Genomic DNA, 27,082 nt, shown 5'->3' with positions numbered 1-27,082 from the left:
CAGAATGGCTATCATTAAAAAGTCTACAAATAACAAATGCTGGAGAGGGTGTGGAGAAAAGGGAGCCCTCCTATACTGTTGGTGGGAATGTAAATTGGTGCAGTCACTATGGAGAACAGTATGGAGGTTCCTCAGAAAACTAAAACTAGAGTTGCCATATGATTCAGCAATCCCACTCCTGGGCATATACCCAGATAAAACTATAATTCAAAAAGATACATGCACCCCTATGTTCATAGCAGCACCATTCACAATAACCAAGATGTGAAAACAACCTACATATCCATTGACAGAAGAATGGATAAAGAAGATGTGGTGCATATATACAATGGAATACTACTCAGCCATAAAAAAGAATGAAATAAGGCCATTTGCAGCGACATGGATGCAACTAGAGATTATCACACCAAGTGAAGTAAGTCAGAAGGAAAAAGACAAATACCATATGATACCACTTACATGTGGAATCTAAATATGGCACAAATGAACCTATCTACAAGACAGAAATAGACTCACAGACATAGAGAGCAGACTGGTGGTTGCCAAAGGGGAGGTGGGTGGGGAGGGAAGGACTGGGAGTTTGGGATTAGCAGAGGTAAACTATTATACATAGGATGGGTAAACAACAAGGTCCTACTGTAGAGCACAGGGAACTATATTCAACATCCTGTGACAAACCATAATAGAAAAGAATATTAAAAAAAGGAATGTTGATATGTGTATAACTGAGTCACTTTGCTGTACACTAGAGATTGACACAACATGGTAAATCAAATATAAAAAGAGTTTGAGGCCCTTTAGCCCTGTGTCTCATGCTCCCACAGGCCTGGGAAAGCCTTGTCACTCCTACCTTGGGTTGGGGAAACTGAGGCCCAGAGAGGGGAAGCAGCTGAGCCAGGCCGCACCAGGCCAGGCCCTAGGACGTGGCACCCCCAGGCTCCCCATGCCCTATCTGAGTGATGCACCCCCATCACCCACCCCAGGGCCTTGATGCTTCTCCAGACCCAGGGAAACCAGGCTGGGTTTTGGAGAGCTGGGCTCCAGGCTGTGTCCAGGAGCTCCTATGGCCTCTGTGGCATCGTGGCTTCTTCTGTGGCTCCTGGGTTAGTGGCTGGCATGGGCGTGGCTGTCAGAGGGCCCTGGGCTCTGCATCGTTGTGCCCCCTCCATGGATCTCTCCTGTGGGCCCTGCTGGGAGGCAAGGCTTCCAGACGCCCCTCCACACACGCTTTCTGTGGCTTCCCTGTAGAACACAGCAAGGTCCTGGGACCTGGCTTCTCTCTGATGCTGTGCCCTCCTTCCTCTCCCCAGTACCTGCCACGGAAGAGCACCCGGAAGTGCAGGCGGAAGACGCTGATGCTGACAGCCAGCCCCTCAACGAGGAAGAGAATCCACCCTCTCCCGTGCCGCTGCCCCCGTCTCCTGCCAAATCCGACACACTTGGGGTCCCAGGATCATCCACAGGGAGCCTCAGGTCACCTTTTATGCTTCTCTTGGGCTTTTCAGAGCACTGTGCCACCTGTGCATTTGGCATTTGAGGACACTGGGGCCAGAGAGGGGAAGAAACTGGCTCAAGTCACTCAGCGAGTTGCCGTCAGCGCTGGGACTATGGCCCCACCGTTTTCAGTTCTCCTAATTCCTGGCTTCAGGCTCTAGAAAGAGCTCTCTGAGGAAGCCCTGTCCAGAATACCCTCAACTGTACGTTTGAAGGGGGTAATAAATGTGACAGGGCTAATTTTTTGTTAAATAATGCAATGGACATACCAAAGAACAGTAGATAGAATAACCATCCCTAATCCCACCACTCTAGGTGGTAGTTTTATTTTTCTGCCTTCTCTTCCATACCTTGTTTGTGGGCCCATGCTTTTGAGTGGTTTTAGTTGAAGGAGTGATTGGATCATATCTCATTTGAGACCACATCTTATCTATTGAGCCCTTTTCCGTATTGCTAGTCCATCTCCTTAACACTCATTGTGATGCTGTGTTGATATCCTCCAGCTCCATGTGCCAGGATAGACATAACAATCCTCTCTTATTGAATACTGTCCACATGGTGCTACAAATATCTCTTTGGTCTTCTGCCCTCTGTCCTTGGGCTCCTTTCTCGAGAGTGGGTTTCTGGGTCAGGGTTGCATGCGTTTTTGTGCCTCTCGAGATAAGTTAGTTGCTGCATGGTTAGAGTTGGTTTTGGACAACCGGAGCCAGGTAACTGAGAGAGAGCCTGCATAGAGCTGTAGGCAGTCTGTGAAGTGCAGTACAGTGCTTTGTGAATGGTTAATTAAGCTAAAGGGGAGCTGCCAGTGCATCTCCTTAGCTGGCTAGATTGAGGGATGGTTCTTTTTTCTTGATTACTTCTTGCTTTTATCCATGAACCCTTGAGTAATTTCTCAGCTGAGGTCAGAAGACTGCCAAAACAGAGATGGCTGGACGTAGCAAACAGAAGTCTCCCAGATTTTGATGTGGAGAAAAGAGTCATAATCTCACCCAGGCTTGGAACACAGCTCACAGACACATCAGTCCTCACGTTTAATTCACTGAATCACACACAGAGTACAGAGAGCAGAAGACAGGGCACCACCATAATTGTAGACATCTGGTCTACCTCCCTCTGTTCCCTTCATAAGAGTAGGGAAACTGTACAGGCTGGGTTAGAGGTGGATATTCGTGAGGAGGGAGGGGACTAAGATCACTTGGGACAAGAATCAAGGCCTTATTATCATTCATTCATTCATTCATTTGCAAACATTTACTGAACATCTTTATGTGCCAGGCTCTGCTCCAGGTGCTGTGGTTGCATCAGGGAGAAGCCTGAGAGGGGCCTGCCCTCATGGAGCTGACATTCCAGTGGGGCCGAGATAGACAATGAAGAAGAAATCACACAAGATTTTTCCAGAGAGTGCTAAGGAGAATGTGACTGTGAGAAACTGGGAAGCCTCAGCCTGAGCTTGGTGCCAAGAAGGAATTCTGATGCCTGACATGAGAGGCCAGTGCGGCTGCCTGTGGTCCGCGATGGAATGAGCACGGGGGGCAACTGATAGGAGCAGAAAAGCCACCAAAACAGAGGGGCCCACAGGCAAGGCCCTTCCCACAGTGCAATGCTGTAGTTTGGAGTGAATCCCAAACATCCCCTGTCTACTAGGATTATGAAAATTCAACAAGCTACGGTATGTGAGGTGCTCAGCACAGGGCCAGGCACTGGACGGTGCTGGAGTTGCATAGCTGCTGATTTAGTTCCATACTCTGGATTCTCTCCAGGCCCGGAGAGGGCACTGGGCTGGGAGCAGGAGGCCTGCGTTTAAGTCCCAGTTGTGAGATTTTTGCCCCAGTCTTCTTGTTTGCAGGCATCCTTTTAATTAGAGTGTAAAAGAGGTGAACCCATGAGTTTTACCATTCTAGGCGAGTTGGCAGAAGGTAATAGGGTGGTCTCAGAGCCTTCTGGAATAAAGCAAATGCTGCACATCCCTCTGACTGTATCCCCTTACAAGCCCTAATGGTGGAATCCTGAGTCACGGTGGTTGAGTATGGGAAGAGTACCAAGTGGATTCAAATCTAGACACCAGCAGCTGAGACACCAGTGAGTCCACATGCAGCACCCTGTGGCAGACTTGGACTGAATGATGGGGACCTGGGCATAATTTAGTCTTCATGCTTCAGATAGGGAAGCAGGAACTCCAGGAGGGGATGGGCTTTCCCTAGGTCACACCATGAGCTAGAAAACAGACTTCATGGCCCATGGGTGTCAACTTTTCCAGCCAGGGGCACATCTGCAAAGGGAGAGAAGCTGAGCTTCCAGGAGAGTTAATAAGATGGAATGTGAGCCCTCACACCTTCTCAGTAGCTGGAAGGGTGGTGTGATGGAGAAGGGGACGGGGTGGACTGGGGAGGGCAGTGCCCTCAGACTGGGAGGTGGAAGGAAGAAAGTTGTTTAAACCGAGACCCTACTGAGTGATGAGAACCTCATTGAATTGGGTAGATTTAGTCCCATTTTATAGAGGGGGAAACCTGAGGCAGCTCAGAGGGTTTGAGTAACTTGCCAAGGTCACACACTGGGAAGAAGCAGGGCTGGGGTGCAAATTCGGGTTTGCCCGATCCCAAGTCAGTGCTGTTACTTTTATGCTAGGCCATTGAATGGATGCAGAGACTGAGATCCAGAGGTTGGATGTGTCCCTTCTTCTCCTTTTTTGTTTCCCTGCAGGCAAGCGAGGACCCTTTGGCAGCACCATCCTCTGTCCCCACCTTCCCCCCAGGATTTGCTCTGGGTGGTCTGCCGGGCTCAAAGTTGGTTCACCCCCTCGTGGCCCCTGCCTCCCTGAAGGCCCCTCCCTTCCATGTCTGTGCTCTTGCAGGAAGAGCCTGTGCTCCCAAGATGATGAGGCTGAAGAGCTCAAGATGCTGTCACCGGCTGTATCCCCCGTGGTCGCTTGGTCGGACCCCACCAACCCTCAGGGCACTGAGTAAGTGGGGACCACCTCTGGGGTCTCAGGGAATCAGAAGTCTGGGTGGGGATGGGTAAGCAAAGGGAGGTGAGTTGGGGGGAGAATGGATGTTTTTAGAACCTTCCACCCCAAGGCAGACTGTGTCAGTGGCTTCCTGGCAGTAAGAGAGGGCCGGGTTTCCTGCCTAGGCTGCTTCTGACCAGCCCAGAAATTCTGAAAAATCTGGTCTGCAGAATGGGCTCAAACTCTGGGCCCAGCTGTGTCCAGAACCACAGAGAGTGGGCCCTGGGGAATCCACATCTTTATAAGCTTCCCAGGTGATTCTCATGCAACTGGTCTGTGGAACAATGTTTAGAGGCCACTACGAGGGCATTGGGACCTGTGTCTCTGACATCGAAGTGTCACAAGGGCTGGGCCAGTGGGAGGTGTTTTCCTGAAGGGTCTACGTAGGCTGGTGACAGTGGATACCCCAGCCCTGGGCTCTGGCCTGGGATCCTCACCTCCTCTCCAGCCATAGCTTCTGGAGTGACCTTAGGAGACAATATACTTTCCTTCCAGTCTTTTTTTCTGTCCATAATTTTATGGAGCTTATGCTTAACAGTATTGTGGAAAGTTCAGAAAAGCAAAAGAAGCAGGAAAAGACCCAAACCTCACGTATAGTCCAGTGATCCATTTTAGCATACAGTGGAGTCACATCTTATGCAGTAGGGTAGGGGTAGGGGTAGGGGTAGGGTTTAATATCAGAAAATAAGCCAGAAATCAGGTATAATAATAAAAATTACCTTTGAAAACTCTTAAGGTGGTCAGCATGGAACCCCATGTATTACCTCAGTAGGTTAAGATGCTATAACAAATAGACCTCAATGATTCAGTGGCTTAAGGAACAAGACGTCTCATATATCATAGTTGTGTCACCAGTGGTGTGTTTCAGGTCAGTGGAAGGCTCTGTCCCCTGCAGTCATTTAGGGCCCCAGCCAACAGTGGCTCTGCCACCTTTGTGTGGCTTTCAAGATCCTGCTGGTCACCACTAGAAAGGGAGCGTGCCGGGCCGCTCTTCCACAGGGAGGCCCGGAATTGCGCTAGCACGTCCACCTGTGAGAGCTCGCACGGCCACACCTGGGCGACGTAGTCCCTGGCTGCGTGGTGGCTACTCCCTGCAGGAGGGAGTGCGTGTGGGTGAGCAGCTCCTGTCTCCTCCACCCCACAGCGCCATCTCTCATTATGACCGCCCCCCCCCCCCACTGCTTTTCTCCAGCTAGCTCCCTCAGCTGAGCACGAGAAGAATAGCTGGCTTGAGTTTCAGTGCCTCGATGTATGAAAAAAAAACCAGTAGATCTGTAAACAGCAGTGTTACCCTCAGCTCAGCAAGAGGATCACGGGCCACTCAGAGGAGAACATGGAACATAGGCCGGTTCACAAGGCTGCCCGTCTCAACTCACCCAGGGCTCTTGACCCACGCTGAACAGAAGACTCTCATTAATTCTCTCTGTCTGTGTCTGTCTCTCCCTTGCTGCAAGTTCACGCAGTTCAAATTCCTATAAATTAAAAGAATATGTAATGTATCTGCACTGTTTTTAATATTTATTTATTTATTTTGGCTGCGCTGTACAGCTTCTAGGATCTTAGTTCCCCGACCGGAGATCGAACCCGGGCCCTTGACAGTGAGAGCGCAGAATCCTAACCACCAGACCACCAGGGAATCCCCTGCACTGTTTTTTCCATCAGCTATTTCCTAAGCCTAAAAAGGTAGACCCTGTCCCCTCTCTGATCTGTCCTGTATCTCATGTGAACCCCAAATTGAAACTAACAGCCCTGAACTGAGTTCCAGAGTTTCCCCCTAAATCACAAGTGGAATCCAAGTTTTTTTGGAATTGCCCATCTGAATCAGAGCATTCGTGGTACATTTTCTGAAAGCTGGGCACCCGGGTGTTAATCGCAGACTGAATTTCCTCCCAGGAGATATTAAGGTGGGTTTGATGTTTTGATGTCAGAAGAAGACTGGGGCAGGATTTACCCCCTGAGGCCAGGTGGGAAGCAGATTCAGCTCTTGCCCGGGGGTGCAGGGGTCCCTCCGCACGCAGCCCGTTCAGCTCTGGGTGGTGTTCCCTCAGTGACCAGGACCGCACAGCCTCCACAGACAGCCAGACCAGTGCCCTCATCAACAACCGGCTCCAGGAGCTGGTGAAGCTTTTCAAGGAGCGGACGGAGAAGGTGAAGGAGAAGCTCATCGACCCTGATGTCACCTCTGATGAAGAGAGCCCCAAGCCCTGTGAGTCCAGAGCTGGGGCTGGGCCACCTGACCAGGGGTGGAGTGGGGGCCCCTTAAGGCCCCTGTCAAATTCTTGGGGAGGGTGGCCCCAAGGAAATGGTTGGGGTGCTTGAGAAGCCCATATCTCCATTCTTTGGAATTTGGGGTCCTTTATGTACAGGTTTAGCTACGTGTCCAGGGGAGGAAAGAACGTCAAAGTTCTGACCAGTGATCCCGTTGTATTTGGCTCTCTCTCCCACAGGGCAAGTTCCCTTGTTGACCCTCTGCCCCTTTCCCAGTGGCGGGCAGGTGGTCCACCCTGGGATGTATCTCATGGTCTTTCACTTAGATGGTGTCCATAACCCACTCTGGAACTACACAGTCTTATTTTTCAGAGGTCTCCATTGCAATATTCTTATGGAGTTACCTCAAAGTTTCCTGCTTTCAAAGTGCCAGGAGGAAATAAGAACCATGCTCTCTCACCAGGGAGGCTTTCTAGGTCCTTTCAAAGGAGGGTTGTGCGTTAGAACTCATGGTGCCAACAGCGGACTTAGCAGAGCCTGACTTCACACTCCTAAAGCTGGAAACGTAGCCATACTAAACCTGTAAGAGCCAATCTCTAGGTCACCAACAACATCACCATAGATGCACAGGAAAACCGTGATCCCATTTGGTGTCTTGATTTGGAGATGATACAGCTGAGATTTCTGCTCTGAAAAACCTAGAACAATGTTTTCCTGATTTCTGGCCCTGGGTGGTGGAAGTTCTGGGTACCAATGCCCCTAGCCCTCCAGGGGAAACCAAGGGGTCTAAGCACAGACACACAAGCACACACTCAACTGAAACCTCCAACTTGCCCAGAAACACCTCATTTTAGGCAGTTCCTGAGAAGCAGTCCCAGACTGAGCCGTAAGAGCTTCAGAGCAGGCGCCCAGGTTGCTGCTGGAGAGCACACAGAGCTTGTAGCAGGTTATGGGATGGCGCCAGGGTCCCCTCAGCTTCAGTTGCAGAGTCTGCAGTTGGGAGCCTTCTCTTTTTTTTTGTTTTTATTTATTTATTTATTTTTGGCTGTGTTGGGTCTTTGTTGCTGCGTGTGGGCTTTCTCTAGTTGTGGCGAGCAGGGGCTACCCTCCGTTGCAGTGTGCGGGCTTCTCATTACGGTGACTTCTCTTGTTGCGTCTCACGGGCTCCAGGTGCATGGGTTTCAGTAGTTGTGGCGCACGGGCTTAGTTGCTCCGCAGTGCGTGGGATCTTCCCGGACCAGGGCTCAAACCCGTGTCCCCTGCACTGGCAGGTGGATTCTTAGCCACTGCACCACCAGGGAAGTCCTGCGAGCCTTCTCTCTGCCTCCTCTACCCGAGCCTCAGGGCTGGGTCAGAGGGTCACAGTGTCATCCCATAGCCCCAGCCAAGAAAGCCCCAGAACCGGCCCTGGATGTGAAACCAGCTGAAGCGGGGCAGGTGGAGGAGGAACACTATTGTGAAATGCTCTGCTGCAAGTTCAAACGCCGCCCCTGGAAGACGTACCAGTTTCCCCAGAGCATCGACCCGCTGACCAGTGAGTCCTGGGAAGGCAGTGGGCATTGCCACATGTCACATGAGAGGGCAGGAGAATGGGAGGGGGTGGGGGCAGTGCAAGGGCGGGCCCCAAACAAACAAAGTCCCTGAACTAGGAACATAAGATCGTACCCATCTTAACAGACAAGCAAACTAAGGTACAGAGAAGTTAACTGGCCTAAAGACACAACTAGTCAGTGGCAGACTCAGGACTCCTGACTCTTGGCCAAGTCTTTCTTCTACTCTGCTCTTCCTGGCTCCTTCCCAGAGCTGCTGCTCTGAGCAGAAAAGGGGAAGAGTGCTTCCAACATCTAAAGTGAAGTCCCTCTCACTTGCCTTTTAGCCCATTTTGTATTCTTCAGGAATAACAACGCTTTATATGTGCACAGCACTTTACAGTTTACAAAGGATCTCCCTGCCTTTTTTTTTTTTTTTTTTTTTTTTTTTGCGGTATGCGGGCCTCTCACTGTTGTGGCCTCTCCCATTGCGGAACACAGGCTCCGGACGCGCAGGCCTAGCGGCCATGGCTCACGGGCTTAGTTGCTCCGCGGCATGTGGGATCTTCCCGGACCAGGGCACGAACCCGTGTCCCCTGCATCGGCAGGCGGATTCTCAACCACTGCGCCACCAGGGAAGCCCTCCCTGCCTTTTTTATCTGACTTTTCCTCATGACTTCTCTGAGGAGGACAGAACAGGTGCCAGAGAGGGACTTTCCTAAGGACACACAGGAAGTCATTTGGGGGGCAGGACTTCAACCCTGGTGTCCATTGGTCCTTTAAAATGCCAGGTGGGGGGAATTCCCTGGTGGTCCAGTGGTTAGGACTCTGCGCCTCTACTACAGGGGGCATGGGTTTGATCCCTGGTCGGGGAACTCAGATCCCGCAAGCCGCCCAGCACGGTCAAAACAATTAAAGACAAAAATAAATAAAGAAATAAATGATAAAATGCCCAGGTGACCTACAGTATCCATCCCTCCATGCACTTGTCCATCTGCGTATCCATCTGTCCACCTTCTATGCATTACTTACTATTGTGTATTTACAAAGGCAGGAAATACATTTTTGGAAAAAGTTCAACAAGAATGAGAGCAAAAGTGTTTTCTGGTTAGCTGTCTATTAACTAATAATGACACCATATCCCATATCCCCTACTCAGAGTACTCAATTTGTTAGGGCCTAGCCGTGATTTATTTTTATATCAAAGATAGTTTTACATGCCCCCCCCCAAATTACAGAAGGGCCGCATATAGTGCTTGTAGGAAAGTGCAGACAGGCAAGTGGGAAGAAAAAAGCCCCACCCTCATCCCATGGCGAGGAGCCCTTCTCTGGCTGATGTTCTAGCATATTCCTGCCCCCTCCCACCCCTGCAGACCTGATGTACATCCTGTGGCTGTTCTTCGTGGTGCTGGCCTGGAACTGGAACTGTTGGCTGATTCCCGTGCGCTGGGCCTTCCCCTACCAGATGCCGGACAACATCTACCTCTGGCTGCTGGTGGATTACCTGTGTGACCTCATCTACCTCCTGGACATCACCGTGTTCCAGCTGCGTCTGCAGTTTGTCAGAGGCGGGGACATCATTGTGAGTCACAGACAGGTTGGGGGTGGGGGGATGGCTGGGAGCAGACCCTGCAGCCAGAGCATTTGTGGGGCTGACCCCTGATGCTGGGATGGACCAGAAGCTAAAGGAACAAGGAAATCTCAGGACGTCCACCCATGCTTATTCAACAGCGTCATTGCTTGTTTCACACATCTTTGATACATTCAAATTACTCACATCAAGTCTTGCTCATGGGTGAAATAGTTCCTGGACCACCTGATGGAATGAGAGATGAAGATGTGGCCTAGAGAATGGCCTTTAGAACAGGCAGACCTGGTTCAAATCTCGGCTCACCCAGGACAACTGTATCACCTCTTGGAGCCTCAGTTTCCTCATCTGTAAAATGGGGATAGTAATCGCTCCCACCTCATGCCATTACTGTGAGGATCTACGGAGGTGATGTATATGCAGAATGCTCAGCACAGGTGTCTGCTGACAATCAACATTTCCTGCAACACTACCCAGACCAGTTTGGGACCCTGTGTCCTGCTGCACTTATTAGGGAGAAAACCTAAGTCCTGATTGTGACTTGGCAGAGTTTCCATCTCCCTGTGCATGTCACTTTTCAAAATCCCATGCTGGCAGAGGCTGCTCCCCTGTGTGCAGACAAGTTGAGTTTGAGCCTCTAAAACAATTTAGAGGAAAAAGAATTCCCTGAGCAACCTCTTTCCTGGTCTGATCAGAGCAGTGGCCAGCTCCTCAGTGAATAAGGTTGCAAATGGTCCAGGTAAGAGAGAATAAGCTCAGTGTGCCTGCTTTCCATCCAAGAAGTCGGAATTGAGCTGAGTGACCTTGGACAACCTCCCCCCACCCACCCACCACGCCACCCCCGGGAGCTCGACCTCTCTATCTTGTAGACTGTGAGGCTTTCATCGAAGCTCTGCTACACATCCATGGGGCTGTTACTTCAATAGGAAGGTGGAGGTTGTGCAGGGATTTCCATCGCTGCTCCCATGGGGTCAGGGATTAAGCTCTCAGGCCATTTCACAGTCAGTATTCCATTTTATTCCAGACAGACAAAAAGGAGATGCGCAACAATTATCTGAAATCTCAGCGCTTTAAGGTGTGTGCCAGGGATCTTGGGAGATGGTGTCTCTGGGGTCCCTGGGTGCTTTGGGGCCGATGTGACGTGGTTCCCGCCAGGACCAGCAGGGGCTGGAGCTCGTTGGTAGGATGCCACCTGCCCTAATTTTAGCCCCTCCGGGGGCATTCTGACCTCACCTTTCCATTAAAGGTGGAAACCCCTGCCACTCACCCCATCCCACAACCCTGGGAGTTATATTCTGTTTTATGCACTGTGGTGTCCTGCTGGGATTTCAGATGGATATGCTCTGCCTCTTGCCCTTGGACTTTCTCTACTTGAAATTCGGTGTGAATCCCCTCCTGCGCTTGCCCCGCTGTTTGAAGGTAAGACCATCCAAGGCCTTCAGCTCCGCCGTGCTCTGCACCTGCAGTGGCATCTTAATGTCTGGCCTGGGCAGCACTAGGGAGCAGGAGGCATCTGGGAAGGGTGGCCCCGAGGGGAGATGGGAAATTCCTTACAATTGTTAGCGCTTCTTAGTTGTGCTGTGTGTTAGATATTGTTCTGGAGGCTTTACAGGTGCCTACTCCTTAACAGCATGAGATGAGTGTTGTTGGTACCAGAATTTCACAAATGAGATGCCTGAGGCACAGAGAGGTTAAGTAACTTGCCCAAGGTCACACAGGTAGAAAGGAGTAGAGTCTGGATTTGAACCCAGGCAGCCTGTTTCCACTGTCTATGCTTTCAGTTACTATAGAGATTCAACAGAGAGACTTGTGCTTTATGATGGTCTTCATCTAAAAGATGGAGAAACAGAGGCTTGGAAAGCTTGGGTGACTTGCCCAAGGTCGCAGGAGCCAGGAAGAGCCCAGGATGGATTTGAACATGCAGCCCGACACCTGTTTCATCATTAGTTGTTGTCATTACAGTGTCAATACAACCATTCCTCCTGTCACTGGGGCAGAGCCAATGTCTCAGTGAGGGTGACACTGTGTAGAGTGGAGACCTGGCAACATCCTTTAATGTGACCAGAGTGGACAGCTAGTCAGAGCACTCAGGATCCCCCAGATGGATTTTTCTGGCAGACCAAGTAAATTCATCTTTCTCCCTACATAATACCTGATGCTTCTTCCCCGAAATGGCAATGAGGGAATTTACAAAAGAGGCAAATGCAATAACCCTAATTACTTGGAGAAATCGGGCAGAGAAAAGCTGGAAGAATGCAAGTACCTCGATGAAAAGAAAGCATATCTGGAATTGAGCATGAAAACTGCTTCTGAGCTTCCTGGCTGCCCAGAGGAAGAGGGAAACTGGAAGTGGCACCAGTCTTATTTGACACCTGCCAGCCTTCCAGGGGCGGCAGAGGTTGCTTTAGATCCATACATCAGAGTGAGGAGGGTTAGATCCACAGCCCAAGTTTTACCCCCAATACAGAGGCTGGATCCATATCTTGGTCCACGTGGTAGTAGTGAACGTAACTCGAGCACCTAACATCTAGCAGGACTCAGAGGATGCAACTCTTTGGGTCCAAGGTGAGGATCCAAGTCCGTGGACCTTCTTGATCCAGTGCAAACCCCAGATGGAAATTAGAACGAACGCCTGGATGATAGCTAGCATGGCCCACAGGGAACCTTCATCAATGTTATTTTCAAAGGTCAAACAACATGTGTGCAGAGATCTAGAGGCAAGTGTAACATTGTGGAAAGAGCTTGCAGTTTTGAGTGTGATCTGGCTTTGAACCCTGGCTCTGTTACTTACCAGCTGTGTGTTTTGGGCAAGTTCCTGAACTCCCCTGAGTGCCGGTTTCCTCTCTGTAAAAGGAGAAGGATAATACATGTAAATAAGTGCTAAGGTAAAGTGTATAAAGTGCAGTCATACAAGGGGCTCTGTAATGGGCAGTTATCTTACACTTTTATTATTATAAATAAGCCTTTCGAGGAGATCAGCGAGCGGCTGTTTCTTTATATAATTGTTGTCTTTATACGTAAACCTTGAAAACAGGGTCCTTAACCTGGGATGCATGTACCTTAAAAGTTTCATGATAGGATTTGGAAGGTATAGGAGTCCCCTGAAATTATACACAAACTGTGACAACATGATTATATGTAATTTCCAAGGAAGAGGGGCCAGGGTTTCCATCAGATTCAGAAATGGAGTTTCTGGCCCCCAATTCCTCAAAGGGGTAAGGACCTCTGATTTTGAATGTTCACTCTCCAACCCCCTCCCACCGGGGGTCTGCAGAAAGGACCCTCAGTCTTGGCAGCTGTGGGGAATGGTCCGGGAGGTGAGGGCAGCGGGCCGCCCCTGATGCCTTGCTCTTTCTCCCAGTACATGGCCTTCTTCGAGTTTAACAACCGCCTGGAATCCATCCTCAACAAAGCCTACATTTACAGGTGAGACCCCTACACACACACACACACACACACACACACACACACACACACACACAGAGAAGTGCACATGTGCACACATATGCCCCAGTACATTTGCAGCAAGGACGGAGCAAGGCGTTCTCTACCCCCATCACTTCCCCTTTCGGCTCCCCTGGTCCCCCAGGCCCCCTCGCCACTCTGACACTCACCGGAAGCCGGGCCTCTTCCTGGCCCTTCTGCGAAGGGATGTTTGTTTTTTAGAGAACCAGGAATGTCCCGTTTCCCCCAATTGTGAGGAGGGCTCACGTAGGTTGACATGCACGGCTCCCCTGCACTTCCAGGGAGCTGGGCCTCAATTTAGTCTCAGCTCAGGAAACTGACCCCCCCTAACCACTCAAACACGGGGGCGGTGGCTGTATGGACACGGTGGGCTATCTTGCAGATGTCCAAGCTTGGGACCCAGGACCAGCCAGGCCACGCTCGGGGACAGGGCTCCTCTCCCCATCTCTCACGGAGCAGCGCTTCTCTGTATGCATCTGTCCCTTCTTTGCCCCCCGCCCCGATGCACCCCCCACTCAGCTCCTCCACTTCCCTGGAATTGTCTGTACATGTAGCTCTGTGCCTATTCCAGCCTCCAGTCTTGACAACTTTCTGTTCAGGTGTCACCATTCCTAACCAGCACAGTCTCAACAGAGCAGCCAGTTGGCCCAGTCCAGCCACTGGTTCTCATCGGTCAAGTGTCTGTCGCACCAGACAGCTGGGCAGGGCCGTGCAGCTCCAACAGGGAGGTCTCTGAGGTGGGCTTTGGGAAGGGTGAAGACTTGCTTGTTCCTTACAGTTCTGACCCCTGGGGTGATATGTCATTGCCACCCTTTCTGCTACTGTGTTCATGCCTTTCCTTCTTTTTCAGGGTTATCAGGACCACAGCCTACCTGCTCTACACTTTACATGTGAACTCATGTCTGTATTACTGGGCTTCAGCCTATCAGGGCCTTGGCTCCACCCACTGGGTTTACGATGGCGTGGGAAACAGGTGAGCCGCAGTCTTCCTCCTGTGTCTTAATAATTCACGGTACCAAGACTCCCAGAAAGGAGTCCCACTGCCGCCATGTTGCCGAGGCCACCTTGCTCCCAAAGAATCATTGTCGTGATAAGGTTCAAGGGCCAAGTCTCCACGTCCTCACTAATCTAACATTTTCTGAGCACCTGCCACGTGCCAGGCAGAAGGGGGCAGACATGAACAAGACCTTCTAGAAAGATCCTTTCAGCATCCCAAAGTCTACTGAGTTGGCCAGTTCACAGCACGTGCGTGTCCACGCCTCCACCCTGTGGGCACGGCTGTGCGGGGAGAAGGCCAGGGAATACTGCTCGACTTGCTCCCTGGGCATTGCTAGCCGTGCAGGAGCTGGCGAACAAGGAGAAATCTACTTGCCAGTCCAGAGAGCTGCCACACATAGAGGTCCATGCTCAAATGCTGATGATGGTGACCGTGATAGTAATACTAATAATAGCAAGCATTGGAGAAGGCTTATACAGACCAGCCCTGTTCCAAGCACTTCACATAGTATCTCACTTCATCTCCCAACAATCACACAAGACAGGAGCCATCGGCATCCCCATTTTACAGACGAGGTAACAGACGTGAAGTGACTTCCCCAGGCCACACAGAGAGCTGGGATTTGAACCCAGACAGCGTGGCTACAGAGTCTTAACTGTGGTACCATCTTCCCCGTGCCCTGGGTGGGGGACGGTCAATTCTGAAAGGTTAAGTTTGAGCTTGGCCTGGGTAGGTGGAGGGAAGGGGCAGAGAATCCCGGGGAGAGGGAACAGCAGGAAGAAAGCTGTGGAGTTGCGAAATAGTGGCGTCAAGGAGCCAGCGGTCCTCTGTCGCTGGAGGGGACAGGGTGTGTGGAAGGATCCAGAGAGGGAGGCGGGGCTGGGTTGCCAAGCAGCCTCCCACCTGAGCCAATACCAAAGCCACTGGCTGCCCAGGGCTGCAGCACTTGAAGTTCAAGGGCCACTGAGATACGCCGCAGCTGTAGAGAACACACAGGTTTTGGATTAGTGTCTTATTACTAATTTTTAAAATATTGGTTACATGTGGATATGATATTAATTTTGATATTTGGGGTTAACTGAAATACATTATTGAAATTAATTTCACCTCTTTTTACTTTTCAAAAATGTGGTTGCTCAAAATTTTAAATTACATATGTGGATCACATCATATTTTTATTGGATAGAGCTGCCCTAGGCAAAACCAGCAAAAGTCTCTTTTTTATTGTTCATATACGTATCTATTCTGATTATAAAAGAAATATCAGGAACATACTCTATTTCTTTGAGTCTAAGATGCAGTTAATTTTGATACATTATTGAGTCAATATAGCTTTTTGGGAAAAAAGGAAATATTACACTAAACGTATACATGGATTATAAAATAATCCTTATTTTAGAAATGTGAAAAGAATTGTCACCAACAAGGAAATAGAATAACATCATACCGTGCATATTTATCCATCAGTAAATTTTTTAAAACCATGATACCAATGCCCCACCACACAGAGATACCACCGTTTATTTAGCCATTTCCTTGTCATTGGCTACTTAAGTTGTCTCCAGTTTTTTCATGATGACACGTGATGCTGCAGGGAGTGTCTGTGTTTAAGAATCTTTGTCTTCTGCTGGTCTGACAGTTTCCTCATAATAAATTCCTACAGAGGGATGGCAGGGCCGAGGGTATGAACATTTTATGAAGTGTTTAAAAAAATTATTATTTTTTTTATTAATAGACTATTTTTTTAAAGCAGTTTTAGGTTTACAGAAAAGTGGATTGGAAAGTACAGAGAGCTCCCTTATACCACCTCATTTCTGAGGCTTGGTTGGTTATTTTTTTTTTTTTTTTTTTTTTTTTTTTTGCGGTACGCGGGCCTCTCACTGTTGTGTGGCTCACGGGCCCAGCCACTCCAGGGCATGTGAGATCTTCCCGGACAGGGGCACGAACCCGCGTCCCCTGCATCGGCAGGCGGACTCTCAACCACTGCGCCACCAGGGAAGCCCAATGGTTATTGAAAGCTGCCCATTTACACTCTCACCACTTGCCTTTCGAAGCCTTTTAAGCAGGAGAATGACAGGACCCAGGGGAAGCCCAGAAAGATGATTTTCCCAATGATGGCAGTGTGGGAAGGAGACAGAAGCACTTGGGGTCAAGGTCAGGGATGAGCCTGGAGATTCAGAGCACAGGCTTTAGGAACAGGAATCCGGAGGTCACTCCTGGTGCTGCCACCTGCTAGCAGTGGGCAGGTGCCTTCGTTTCTCTGAGCCTCAGTTTCCTGATCTGCCCAATGGGGCTGATAGTAGGAGCCCCACACCTTGAAGAGGTAACTGTGAGGACTGGGTGCATCTGGGTCACCGATCCCGTGCCACGCCATAGCCGGCACTTGGTCAGCTGTGGTGACAAGAGGCGGAGGAAGAGTTCAGGCCCAGGGGGTCAGTGAGTCCCCTCAGGCAGGCCCTGCCTCGCCCTGGGCTGTGCCCCCCTAGTGATACAAAATGCTCTCAGTCCAGCCGTCCACACTTTCGCCTCCTCCACGTGCTTGATTCCAGTTGCCGCTACAACAGGCCACTTGTGTCCAGTGATTGTTGCTCCAGAAAGTCCCTTCTCAGTACAGATGCCCCAACCATAGCTGTCGCCCTCTGCGACGGACCTGTGGCCTGAGGGGAGCTCACCTAGAGAGTCACAGAGTCCAGGGCAACCAGGTGGGGGGTGGGGGGAATCCTGCCATCTGCTGTGGGGTGGAGTGTGTTGGGGATGGGGTCAGGGCCCAGCATGCCTGCATCACCACTGGCCCCACTCCCTCTTCCTCGCGGCTGAACCCGCCCGCAGCCCTGCTCCTGAGCCCATGACTAGACCATTCATTCACTCATTTATTCATTCATTCATCCCCTCACAAGGACTCGAAGACATTCTATGCAAAGGGAAGAACAGAAGCTATTCATTAAATCTTTCTCTTGGCCTTGGGTAAGGCCCTTACCCTTTCTGAGACTCAATTTTCTCATCTGTAAAATGGGGGTAGGATTACACTCAGATTTCTCGTGAGGAATAAATAAACTAAAGTATGTAACATGTCCAGCCTGTGCCTGGACAGGAGTCAGTGACCTCACTTCCTAGCTATGGCCATTCTTATGGGGCAGCCGGCACACCAGGAAAGGGTTCCTAACCTGGGGTCCAGAGGTTTAAGGGGGTCACAACCACCCCTTGAAATCGGAACTAAATTTTGAGAGCATGCCGGCTTTTCTAAGGGGAAGCTTCCTAACTTTTGTTAGCTTTTCAAAGGGGATTGTGTCCCAACAGGCTAAGAACCCACGTCCTGGAGCTGGGCCTGGCACCCGTCACGGGTAGACCTGGGAGGAATGGCAGGCAGGACAGGGGAGGACAGGGTCAACCATCCGGGACTTCCCTCTGCAGGGCCCTGGGGAGATCTCGCTGCTCTGCAGCGGAGGGGCACACTTTTCTGGCAGCATTACCCTTTTCCAAATGGAATCCTGTAGGGAACCCCAGGATATGCAAAAGCGCGAGTAGTGAAGGAGAATTCCTCTAGAAATCCGACATCATCCATAATAATAACTTTCAAAATAGTGACCATTTCTTGAGTACCTGCTATAGGCCAGGGAGCTTAAGGACCTAAGTTCCTATATATGAATATTTGGTTTCTTCATCCTGCTCTGCTTTGGCCTGGTCTGGGGCAGTATGCAGGGGTCCCCACAGACCCAGTGGCATGGAAGACCTGGGAGGCCCCTAAGATGTGCCATCCATGCCAGTGGCTGACTTCTCCAACCAGTGAGGGTTTAGGGGAAAGCAGGAACTGTGTGGATATCACTCATCTTCTCTTGGTGGCCCAGTGGCACCCAGAGCCCAGGCAGTGCCCAAGCAGCGCCCAGCTCAGTCGTCCTCAAGGCTGCTCAGCACGCCCTCTGGTGGCCAGGACTGGTATGATGGGGATTGACAGGGCAGGCCTGTCTCATGATTCTGAGATTTTTCTCGCACCAGGTGGTAATGAGGGGTCAGGAGGCCCAGAGCCCTGCCTCAGGCCTCGCAGCTATTCAGAGGTGGAGCCCCCCACTGCCCCAACTCCCCAGAAACCTCTGCTTCCCCACACCCCAGTGCTCATTGCACGTTGACTTGCCTGTCCCCACCAGACAGTGAACTTCTTGAGGACATAGGTGAGTCTGTTGTTCCCCACTGCCGGCACCAGTGACAGTGAAGGCTCTGACAGCTGATATTTACTGAGAGCCCACCGTGTGCCAGGCGCTCTTTTGCACCTCATGTCGCCTTCATGATCGCCCTGTGAAGGATGCTCTATTGCCATGTCCCTTTCAGGGGAAGGACACTAAAGCTTGGCTAGATGAGAAACTTGTCCAGGTTATGCAGCTAGAAAGTGGCAGAGCTGGGTTTGAGCCCAGGCGGTCCAGCTCCAGAGCCCATGCTCTAAGCATGGTGCTGCATAAATAGCTGGTGAACAGAGCCCAGGGGAGGACAAATGTGGGGTCATTCTTGGGCCAGATGATTGGCCAGCTGGATGATGTTCTCCATGTCCCAGTAGAGCAGGGACCCTGGAAACATGGGTGTATCAGGACACTGGAGCCAGGGCAGGCTCTGGGCAATTCCTGTGCCCTGGTGGGAGGACAGGAAGCACAGGAAAGCCTGCTGAGACTGCCCTGGGTTTAGGCCCTGCTGACCTCAACCTTGCTGACCCCTGGGAGGGCACGGTCTGAAGGTATGAACATAAGCACCTTGGTAACCAAATCCCTTTAAATAGCTATAAAGATTTTAGTTCTGTATTATTTAAGATATTATAAAAGCTTAGGTTTATTTTTGTAGGACTTAATGGCTAAGAATTAGAACATAGCAATGGGGCTGCTCGGTTGGAGTAATGTACGCTTGTAATTATAAATAAACATGCAAAACTTTAAAACAAAACAACAACAAAAAAGGGAGGGGCTCTCACTGCTTTGTGATAATTAGACAAGCACAGGCATTTCCTATGCCTTTTATCACACAGTAGGGCCCCATCACCCATACCTCGCTTTCCGATGATTCATGAGCTTGTGTCAAAGGCTTACTGATGGTGGGTGCTAGCTCTGAGAAGCAGATGACATCTGGTTTCCAGTCTGAGTTCTGGAACTTGCCAGCTGGAGACCGTGGGTGTTCCCTTTCCCTCTGCGGCCCTCAATTTCACTATCTGGTTAGTGGACAGGCAAGGGGGAGGGTCAGAAAAGGTGATCCTCCAGATATCTTCCACTTTTGAGCTTGTTCTTCCACTTTTGATGGGATAGCAAAGGAAAGACTGTGGACATTGAAAACATATTGAGGGAAGCTGAGGGATCCCAGGCATCAGGAGCCGGAAGACCCTGGTTTATCCTCCTGCCAAATCTTCTAAGCAATCTCCGGAAGCCTCAGTTTCCACATCTGTAAATGGGGATGACAGCATGTCTCTGCAGGGTCGGGGCAGAGCCACAACAAAACCACACAGCACCTGTGAACATGCTCGACAAGCGGCACAGGGCTCTGAAGTTGGGAGAGGGTTTTTTCTTTTTCCTTTTTTTGGTTTTGTTTGCTTGTTTGCACTTATGAGCTGTAAAGCTTTTTCTCTTTTGTACAGTGTACACGTATCCAAGCCAGGCTGCCCAGTGTCGACAGGGCGGGGCCTGTGATGACCGAGGTCCCCTTCCTCTTCTCTCCCTAGTTACATTCGCTGTTACTACTGGGCTGTGAAGACCCTCATCACCATCGGTGGCCTGCCGGACCCCAGGACGCTCTTTGAAATTGTCTTCCAGGGTCTGAACTACTTCACAGGTGTCTTCGCTTTCTCCGTGATGATTGGACAGGTAACTGGGTCACTAGTCTGTTCCAAACCACCTGCCTGCAGGGCCCTTTGCCCTCTTGCTGCTGCCAGAAGCATCACCATCTGTGCCCGTTCCTTTCAGACTAGGCCCAGGAAACAGCACTGGGTCGAGAGTTAGGAGCTCTGGGACCCGCTGAGTGAAGGGGTGGTGATGGAGGTGTAGGTCCCATTTCCTCTCTGAAGTTGCTTCCCATTTGAAACGTCAGTCCTTTGGGACAGCTCGAGAGCTGGGCTGAATGGCTTTCTGCAGGGGCTGAGGATTTGGGCTGTTCACTTGGAGAGAAGCCCCCGGTGGATTCTAACGTACTGGGGGTGCGGCTCATACTGTAGTCAGTGCCCGAGGCAACCACCAGGGATCCTCAGGGTTACCTTTGAGGGGCTCTGCTTTGAGGGGCTCTGCTCCAAGGAGCAGCACTCCTGGTTCATATTTCCTTGGGGCGGGGGGGTGGGGGTAGGGCGGCGCGTGGTGTCAAAGTGACCTCTGGCACCAAGGGGCCACATTGTACCAGAATCAGCCCAGCCCAGGGAGGCCTTCCCTCCTTGTGTGGCCCCAGAGAGCTGAGGCCACGGGAGGGGGCCAGCAGCCTCGCTCCTCCACGTCCAGCATCGTCGGAAAACCCGTGTGTGGACATGGGATTCCCTCTCTCCTGATCTCCCCACAGCCCCACAGGCACACACCACTGGCCTGTGTTAAGTAAATGTGCCCACAACACACGTCCCCAGAGCCCGGCCCCGCTCTGACCCAGCGGCTCCCCTGACCACCCTCCTTACCTCCAGATGAGAGACGTGGTGGGGGCCGCTACTGCAGGAGAGACCTACTACCGCAGCTGTATGGACAGCACAGTGAAGTACATGAACTTCTACAAGATCCCCAGGTCCGTGCAGAACCGGGTCAAGACCTGGTACGAGTACACCTGGCACTCCCAAGGCATACTGGGTAAGACCACACCCCCTCCCCCCCGGCCCTCCCCGCCCCAACCCAGCTGTCACCAGCTCCCTCAGCCGGACCCGGTGCCCTGCCTTCCTGGGCCCTGGCCTCATCCTGTGTCCCTGAGGCCCCGAGCATGGGGGCCTCTCTTGGCCCCGACATTTGAGGGTGGCCTGGGTAGGCCTTGGGCGGTGCCCAAGTTAAGCCATCAGGAGACCCCTGAAGACTTGAAGGGCTTGTCTTCCGAATGCCACCCCCCACCTTGAAATGCATCTGCATTCGAAGATGGAAGTACAGTTGGAACCAGGAGGGAAGGAAGACTCTATTTGTCTCTGTTTCTCTCTCCTCTCTTCCTCTTCATATACATCCATACATATAATACATATTTTGTAAATTTTTAAAATTTCTTTTTCAGATTATTTTCCATTAGAGTTTATTACAATATATTTTAAAAATTTTTTGATGTTATACTTTCCTTCTGAAATTGGCTAAAATAATGCATTTTCATTCACTGCTGTTTCTGCTTTCTTGTCAATGGTGAGGTGTGCTCAGTTATTCTTGCAAAGTGGGAGAAAATTACCTGTAAACTGTTTCCAAATGTAGGGAAGTTTTCACAGATTCTAAGTGGAATCCTTAGTGAAATTTGAATAGGTTAATTACATGTTAATTGACTTTATGTTTTTTCCTGTTTCATTTTTATTTTGGGGAGCTAGTAATTTTGTTTTCAGAGCCTAGACGTAGTTTTAGAGGGCTCTGAAAAGCTTATGGACCACTGGCACTGTGCCTAGAGTCTCCCAAGGCCCTCAGAAAAATGAAAGGGCCCCCCACTGCTTCTGTGGGGTTCACTCTGGTCTCAAAGAAGCCACAGTTGAGGCCCACGGTCTCCTGAGTTGGGGGGTGTTGGCAAGTCTGTGGACAAAGCACGTGACTACAGTTTCCAAGGCATGTTCATTTCCACTGCCTCATTCTCTTCTAGTGACAGCCTTGTGACTTCTCACAGGGGCACATGTTAAGGACCAGAGAGGGCTCTGACCTGCCCAGGGTTGCACAGACCCAGCCCTTGAGCCCTAAGCTAAGCTAATTGTGGTGCAGTGGACAGAGCACGGGGCTGGGGCCCCATGGTACATTTCTGTCTCCAGTTACCGACCTTCACTCTGTGCCAGGCTCTCAGCTGCGCACCGTAGACCCCATGGTGGGCAGACATACTGCTCTCCAAGGATAGGTTCTGAAGTCACAGGGCCTGGGTGGGGTCCTAATTCCATTCCCCTGGGCTTCATGGACATGGGCAAGTCAATGCCCTCCGAAGTCACCCTGTCCTTGTCCGTAAAGTGGGTTATAGTGGGCACATCTTGAGCTGCTGGGAGGATTTAATGAAATCATCTTGGTAAAGCACTCTGTAAAACTGCCTGGCACATAGTAAGTGCTCCATATACTTTATTTCTTGCTAATGTTTTTCTTATAATGCGAGTGGAGAAGGCAGATCATTGGCAAACAATTGCAGTAAAGGGTGAAAATATGTGCTATGGCACAGGGACTGATAACATAATAGCTAGGTGGGAGGATGTCAAGGGAAGGCTTCCTGGAGGAGGTGACATGAGTGCTGGGTTCTGCAGAATGAGTAGGGTTAGCCAGGAAGGTGAAGGGGGTTGTTCCCAGAAGAGGGAACGGCTTTGGCAAAGGCCTGGAGGCAGAGAGGACACCCTCCCAATCTAGAGTGGTTGCAGGTGGTAGAGGAATGGTGTGCCTGGGGTCCCCGCCAGTGGGGTGTGGACGGGCCCTGTGTGTGTGAAGGAGGGGCCCGGCTGTGCCTCTGAACCTTGCAGGGTCTCATTTGCAGACGAGTCAGAGCTGATGGTGCAGCTTCCAGATAAGATGCGGCTGGACCTCGCCATCGATGTGAACTATGACATCGTCAGCAAAGTGGCACTCTTCCAGGTATGGCCCACCCAGTGTCCCCACCCTCAGGACTCTGGAAGGTCCAGAGCCCACACCTTCCTCTAAATGGCTCCTTTCCCCTCCTCTCGGGGCCAGGGCTGTGACCGGCAGATGATCTTCGACATGCTGAAGAGGCTTCGCTCTGTTGTCTACCTGCCCAATGACTACGTGTGCAAGAAGGTGAGTGGCTCAGGGCAGCCTCAAGGTGGTCTGGGATTCACAGCCACCGCCTGTCGCGGCTGGGCTGGAGTGGGGGCCTATGAAGGTACAGCGCGGGGAATGGAATTGCCAGGAGGGGAGGAGCGTGCTGAGCTGACCCCAGGGCTCCTGGCTCGTTTGGCACGAGGAGGCTCTGTCCAGCTCTAGGCACTGAACTCAGATGTGCCTCAGGCCTTGCTCCCTCTTCATGGGACCATGGGGTCCAGGACGAGGAGCCCCACTTTATAGAAGAGGAAAGTGAGGAGCGTAAAGAGGGGCAGGGTCTTGACTGTGTAGATGGACCTGCTTCCAGGGCCTTGGTCTTCCTGTCAGGAAAATGGGGCTGGAGGAGGGGTAGGATAGCTCAGAGGTTGCAAACTAATGGTCCTTGCATAGGAGCCAGCCCACAGATGTTTCACGGGGTTTTTTTTCCTTCTTTTTTTTTGGCCTAATCTAAAAATAAAATTTTGAATTAGTCTCCAACCTTTAAAAATTGGAAGGTTTCGGGAATTCCCTGGACCTCCAGTGGTTAGGACTTGGTGCTTTCACTGCCGTGGCCTGGGTTCAGTCCTTGGTTGGGGAACTAGGATCCCGCAAACTGCGCAGCATTGCCAAAAAAACCTGGAACATTTCACATAAAAATCCAGATTTCCGGCTGAAAACAGAAAATCGGCTAGCATTGAGCCCCACTTTCCCAAATAGCCAGAATCATGTGGCGTGGGGAAGGGGCTGGCCCTGAAGGGGATGTCGTCCTCTCCTGATGCCGCAGGTCCCACCACTCTCCACTGGCCCACAGGCTCCTTCTCTCCTTTACATCATTCACCTGATCCTGGGACTCATTTGGGTTTGAATGCCAGGGCTAGACGGTGTCTAAGGCCCCTTCTGTTCCCATTTTTTGGGATGCGAGGTGAGACCGAGGTCACTTGGTGAGTGAGTGCTCAGGGTGGAGGAGCAGGAAGCAGATTTCAGAGCTGTTAATAAGGCTTAGTGTGTATACAGGGGAGAAAATATTGCCCAAGAACCCCCTGTGAGACTCAGGAACCCCCAGCCCCAGAAGGGCCCCATCTCCAAGTTGTATGCTGCATAACAGTGAAGTTTCTGGAAGCAAAGAGCTGGGGGAATGGGGACAAGGGTATGGCTGAGAATTTAAAGCTGCAGCCTTAGCGGCCAAGAGAAGTTTGGGAACAATAGAATGATTTGTCTGACATTGGAGCCACTTCCTAGCTGTGCAGCCTTGGGGAAGTGGCTTGCCCTCTCTGAGCCTGACTCTTTTCATGGGTAAGTAGGGATATTGATAGTATCTCCCTCATGGGGTGATTGTGAGAATTGAAGAAGATATGCATAGGGAGTTTGGCACCATGGCTGGCACAGAGTCGGTGCCATTGCTGTTGCTAATATCCTTGTGGGTGATGTAGACTTTACCTCTGATGAGGAAAAATGAATCAGATTGTTGGGGAGTTTGCTGTAGCCCCTGGAGTGAACACTTGGTGAACATGTGTAAATGGCGCCCTCTGCTGACAGGTTTGGCGCTCTGACAATCTCGCTGAGACAACCCGAGGCCACCCCAGGACCACCCCTGGGCTGGGTAGGTGAGCTCTGCAGCCCCTCACACTTCAGCCCCATGTCAAATTGGACACTGAAACAGAGGAACGAGACTTTCTACCTTTTTGTTAAGAAGGCCACGCATGTGTGAGATGCCCAGGGAATATCTGTCAAATGAGTCAAAAGCTTAAGCCAAATCAAAAGCATAAGCCACTTACCAGTCTTTGGTCTCTCGCCCTTTACACACACCAGGTGTGGCCGATAGGTATCAGGCCAGGGCACCGGTCTGTGAAGGCATGAGGATTGGAAGGTGCTGGCAGACTGGGTATTTCTGATTCTAGTCCGAAGCAAGCTATTCATTCATTCGTTCCTTTGGTTTAATTTGTGATTAAGACCATTGTATCAGTCTGCTAGGGCTGCCATAACAAAGTACCACAAATGGAATGGCTTAAATGACAGAACTGTATTGTCTCACAATTCTGGGGGCTAGAAGTCCGAGATCCAAGTGTCAGTGGGGTAGGTTCCTTCTGAGGGCTGTGAGCAAAGGATCTGCTCCAGGATTCTCTCCTGGCTTGTAGATGACTGCCTTCTCCCTGTGCCTCTTCACACTGTCTTTCCTCTGTGCCTGTCTCTGTGCCCAGATGTCCCTTTATAAGGACACCAGTCCTATTGGATTAGGGGCTCACCCAACCGCACTATGATCTCATCTTCTTTGAACTAATTACATCTGTAATGACCCTAGTTCCAAATAAGGTTACATTCTGAGGAGCGAGGGGTTAGAATTTCAACATATGAACGGGGGTTCAAGACAACCACGAACTCTGGGTTCATGGAACCAGACTGGCTGTTTTCAAATCCCGGCTCGGCTTTGCTTAACTTTGTGACCTTGGGCAGAGTTCCTACCGCAGAGGGCTGTTGAGGGCTAAGCAGGATCAGTCACATGAAGCACTTAGAGCAGCGCCGGGGCGCAGAAAAGCCTTAGGTAACGCTGGACATTCCTATTAAAGCTGTTATCATTCCTATTTCAGTAAGCAAATGCCTCCCAAGCTCCTGATAGGATATGGGGGAGGCGCAGGTATCAGCTGATTGTATGAACGACTGTGAGCTTTTCCATGCCGCTGGGCCCTCCATGGGGGCGTATAATTGGAAATTTACCGCCGAATACCACTACACCTGGGCCTCGTTATCTAGCATTTTCCATCACACCACTAACTCCCCCCACTGTAATCCTGCAATCTACAGGTGGGGAGACTGAGACCCCAGACGGGAAGTGACTATCTCTACACCACATACCAAGTCGGTAGGAGGGCTCGATCCCAGCCCAGGTTCCTCTGCACTGTGCCACCAGCGCCTGGGCCCAGCCCTGCTGCTTCTGCGGTTGCTTTTGGTGATGACAGAGGGACTCTCCCCCCTCTCTGTTTCAGGGGGAGATAGGCCGGGAGATGTACATCATCCAGGCGGGGCAGGTGCAGGTCTTGGGTGGCCCGGATGGGAAGTCCGTACTGGTGACGCTGAAAGCTGGATCTGTGTTTGGAGAAATAAGGTCAGAACGGGGTGAAACAAGGGGACCTCGGCAAAGGCTGGGGAAGGGGGGGATGGCTAGTGGGTGGGACCACGTCCTCAAGGGCCCTTCGGTGGGTCTGAGGAAACCGCTATGCATGCAGCACTGGCACCTGCTGACACATGCAAGGGGGGCCCAGCTCTCACCCGTGTGAGGCCATCGTGATGCTCCAGGCAGGGGTGAAAATGAAGATGCTAGTGTGATCAAAACTGCAGCCTCCTAAGGGTCTCACCTCCCTCCCTTCTCTGCCCCAGCTTGCTGGCTGTTGGGGGCGGGAACCGGCGCACGGCTAACGTGATAGCCCACGGGTTTACCAACCTCTTCATTCTGGATAAGAAGGACCTGAATGAAATTTTGGTGCATTATCCTGAGTCTCAGAAGTTGCTCCGGAAGAAGGCCAGGTACATTTTTTTTTTTTTAAATTAAAGAAATCCATATATACTTTAGTGTGCATTTCTTAAGGACTCAGACTTTCTTTTACATAACTGTAGTACCTTTCTCAAAATCACGAAATTCAATATTGAAACAATACGGTTATCTCATCCCTAATCCATAGTCACATTTTGTTAATCGTCCCAATAGTGTCTTTTATAGCTTTTCTTTTCTTCTTTTCCATTCCTGGATCTCCCACTGCATGACGTTGCCATTTTAGTCTCCTTTGATCTGGGATTAAAGTTCCTCACCTTTTCCCATCTTCAATGATTTTGACGTCTCTGAAGAGGACAGGCCAGTTATTCTGTAGAATGTCCCTCCATTTAAGTTTATATGTTTTCTCATCATTACCT

At 50.8% G+C, this 27,082-nt stretch overlaps 1 protein-coding gene across 1 annotated transcript in view; it reads left to right on the top strand.

The window, feature by feature from the left end:
• The window catches only part of CNGB1 (cyclic nucleotide gated channel subunit beta 1), a 175,385-nt gene extending 148,934 nt beyond the window's left edge, over window positions 1-26,451 (top strand). Inside the window, exons 19-32 of the mRNA XM_067019696.1 lie at window positions 1,311-1,473; window positions 4,346-4,453; window positions 6,547-6,704; window positions 8,085-8,240; window positions 9,609-9,817; window positions 10,848-10,898; window positions 11,156-11,242; window positions 13,185-13,249; window positions 14,139-14,261; window positions 19,975-20,116; window positions 20,911-21,070; window positions 22,899-22,996; window positions 23,093-23,176; window positions 26,161-26,451. Coding sequence (XP_066875797.1) covers window positions 1,311-1,473; window positions 4,346-4,453; window positions 6,547-6,704; window positions 8,085-8,240; window positions 9,609-9,817; window positions 10,848-10,898; window positions 11,156-11,242; window positions 13,185-13,249; window positions 14,139-14,261; window positions 19,975-20,116; window positions 20,911-21,070; window positions 22,899-22,996; window positions 23,093-23,176; window positions 26,161-26,451 — 1,895 coding nt within the window. The remainder of the gene's footprint in view (window positions 1-1,310; window positions 1,474-4,345; window positions 4,454-6,546; window positions 6,705-8,084; window positions 8,241-9,608; window positions 9,818-10,847; window positions 10,899-11,155; window positions 11,243-13,184; window positions 13,250-14,138; window positions 14,262-19,974; window positions 20,117-20,910; window positions 21,071-22,898; window positions 22,997-23,092; window positions 23,177-26,160) is intronic.
• The last annotated feature ends 631 nt before the right edge of the window (window positions 26,452-27,082 follow it).

Source organism: Kogia breviceps, chromosome 18 (genome assembly GCF_026419965.1).
Source record: "Kogia breviceps isolate mKogBre1 chromosome 18, mKogBre1 haplotype 1, whole genome shotgun sequence".
Classification (NCBI taxonomy): domain Eukaryota; kingdom Metazoa; phylum Chordata; class Mammalia; order Artiodactyla; family Physeteridae; genus Kogia; species Kogia breviceps.
This window is presented reverse-complemented; position numbering and strand designations above follow the sequence as displayed.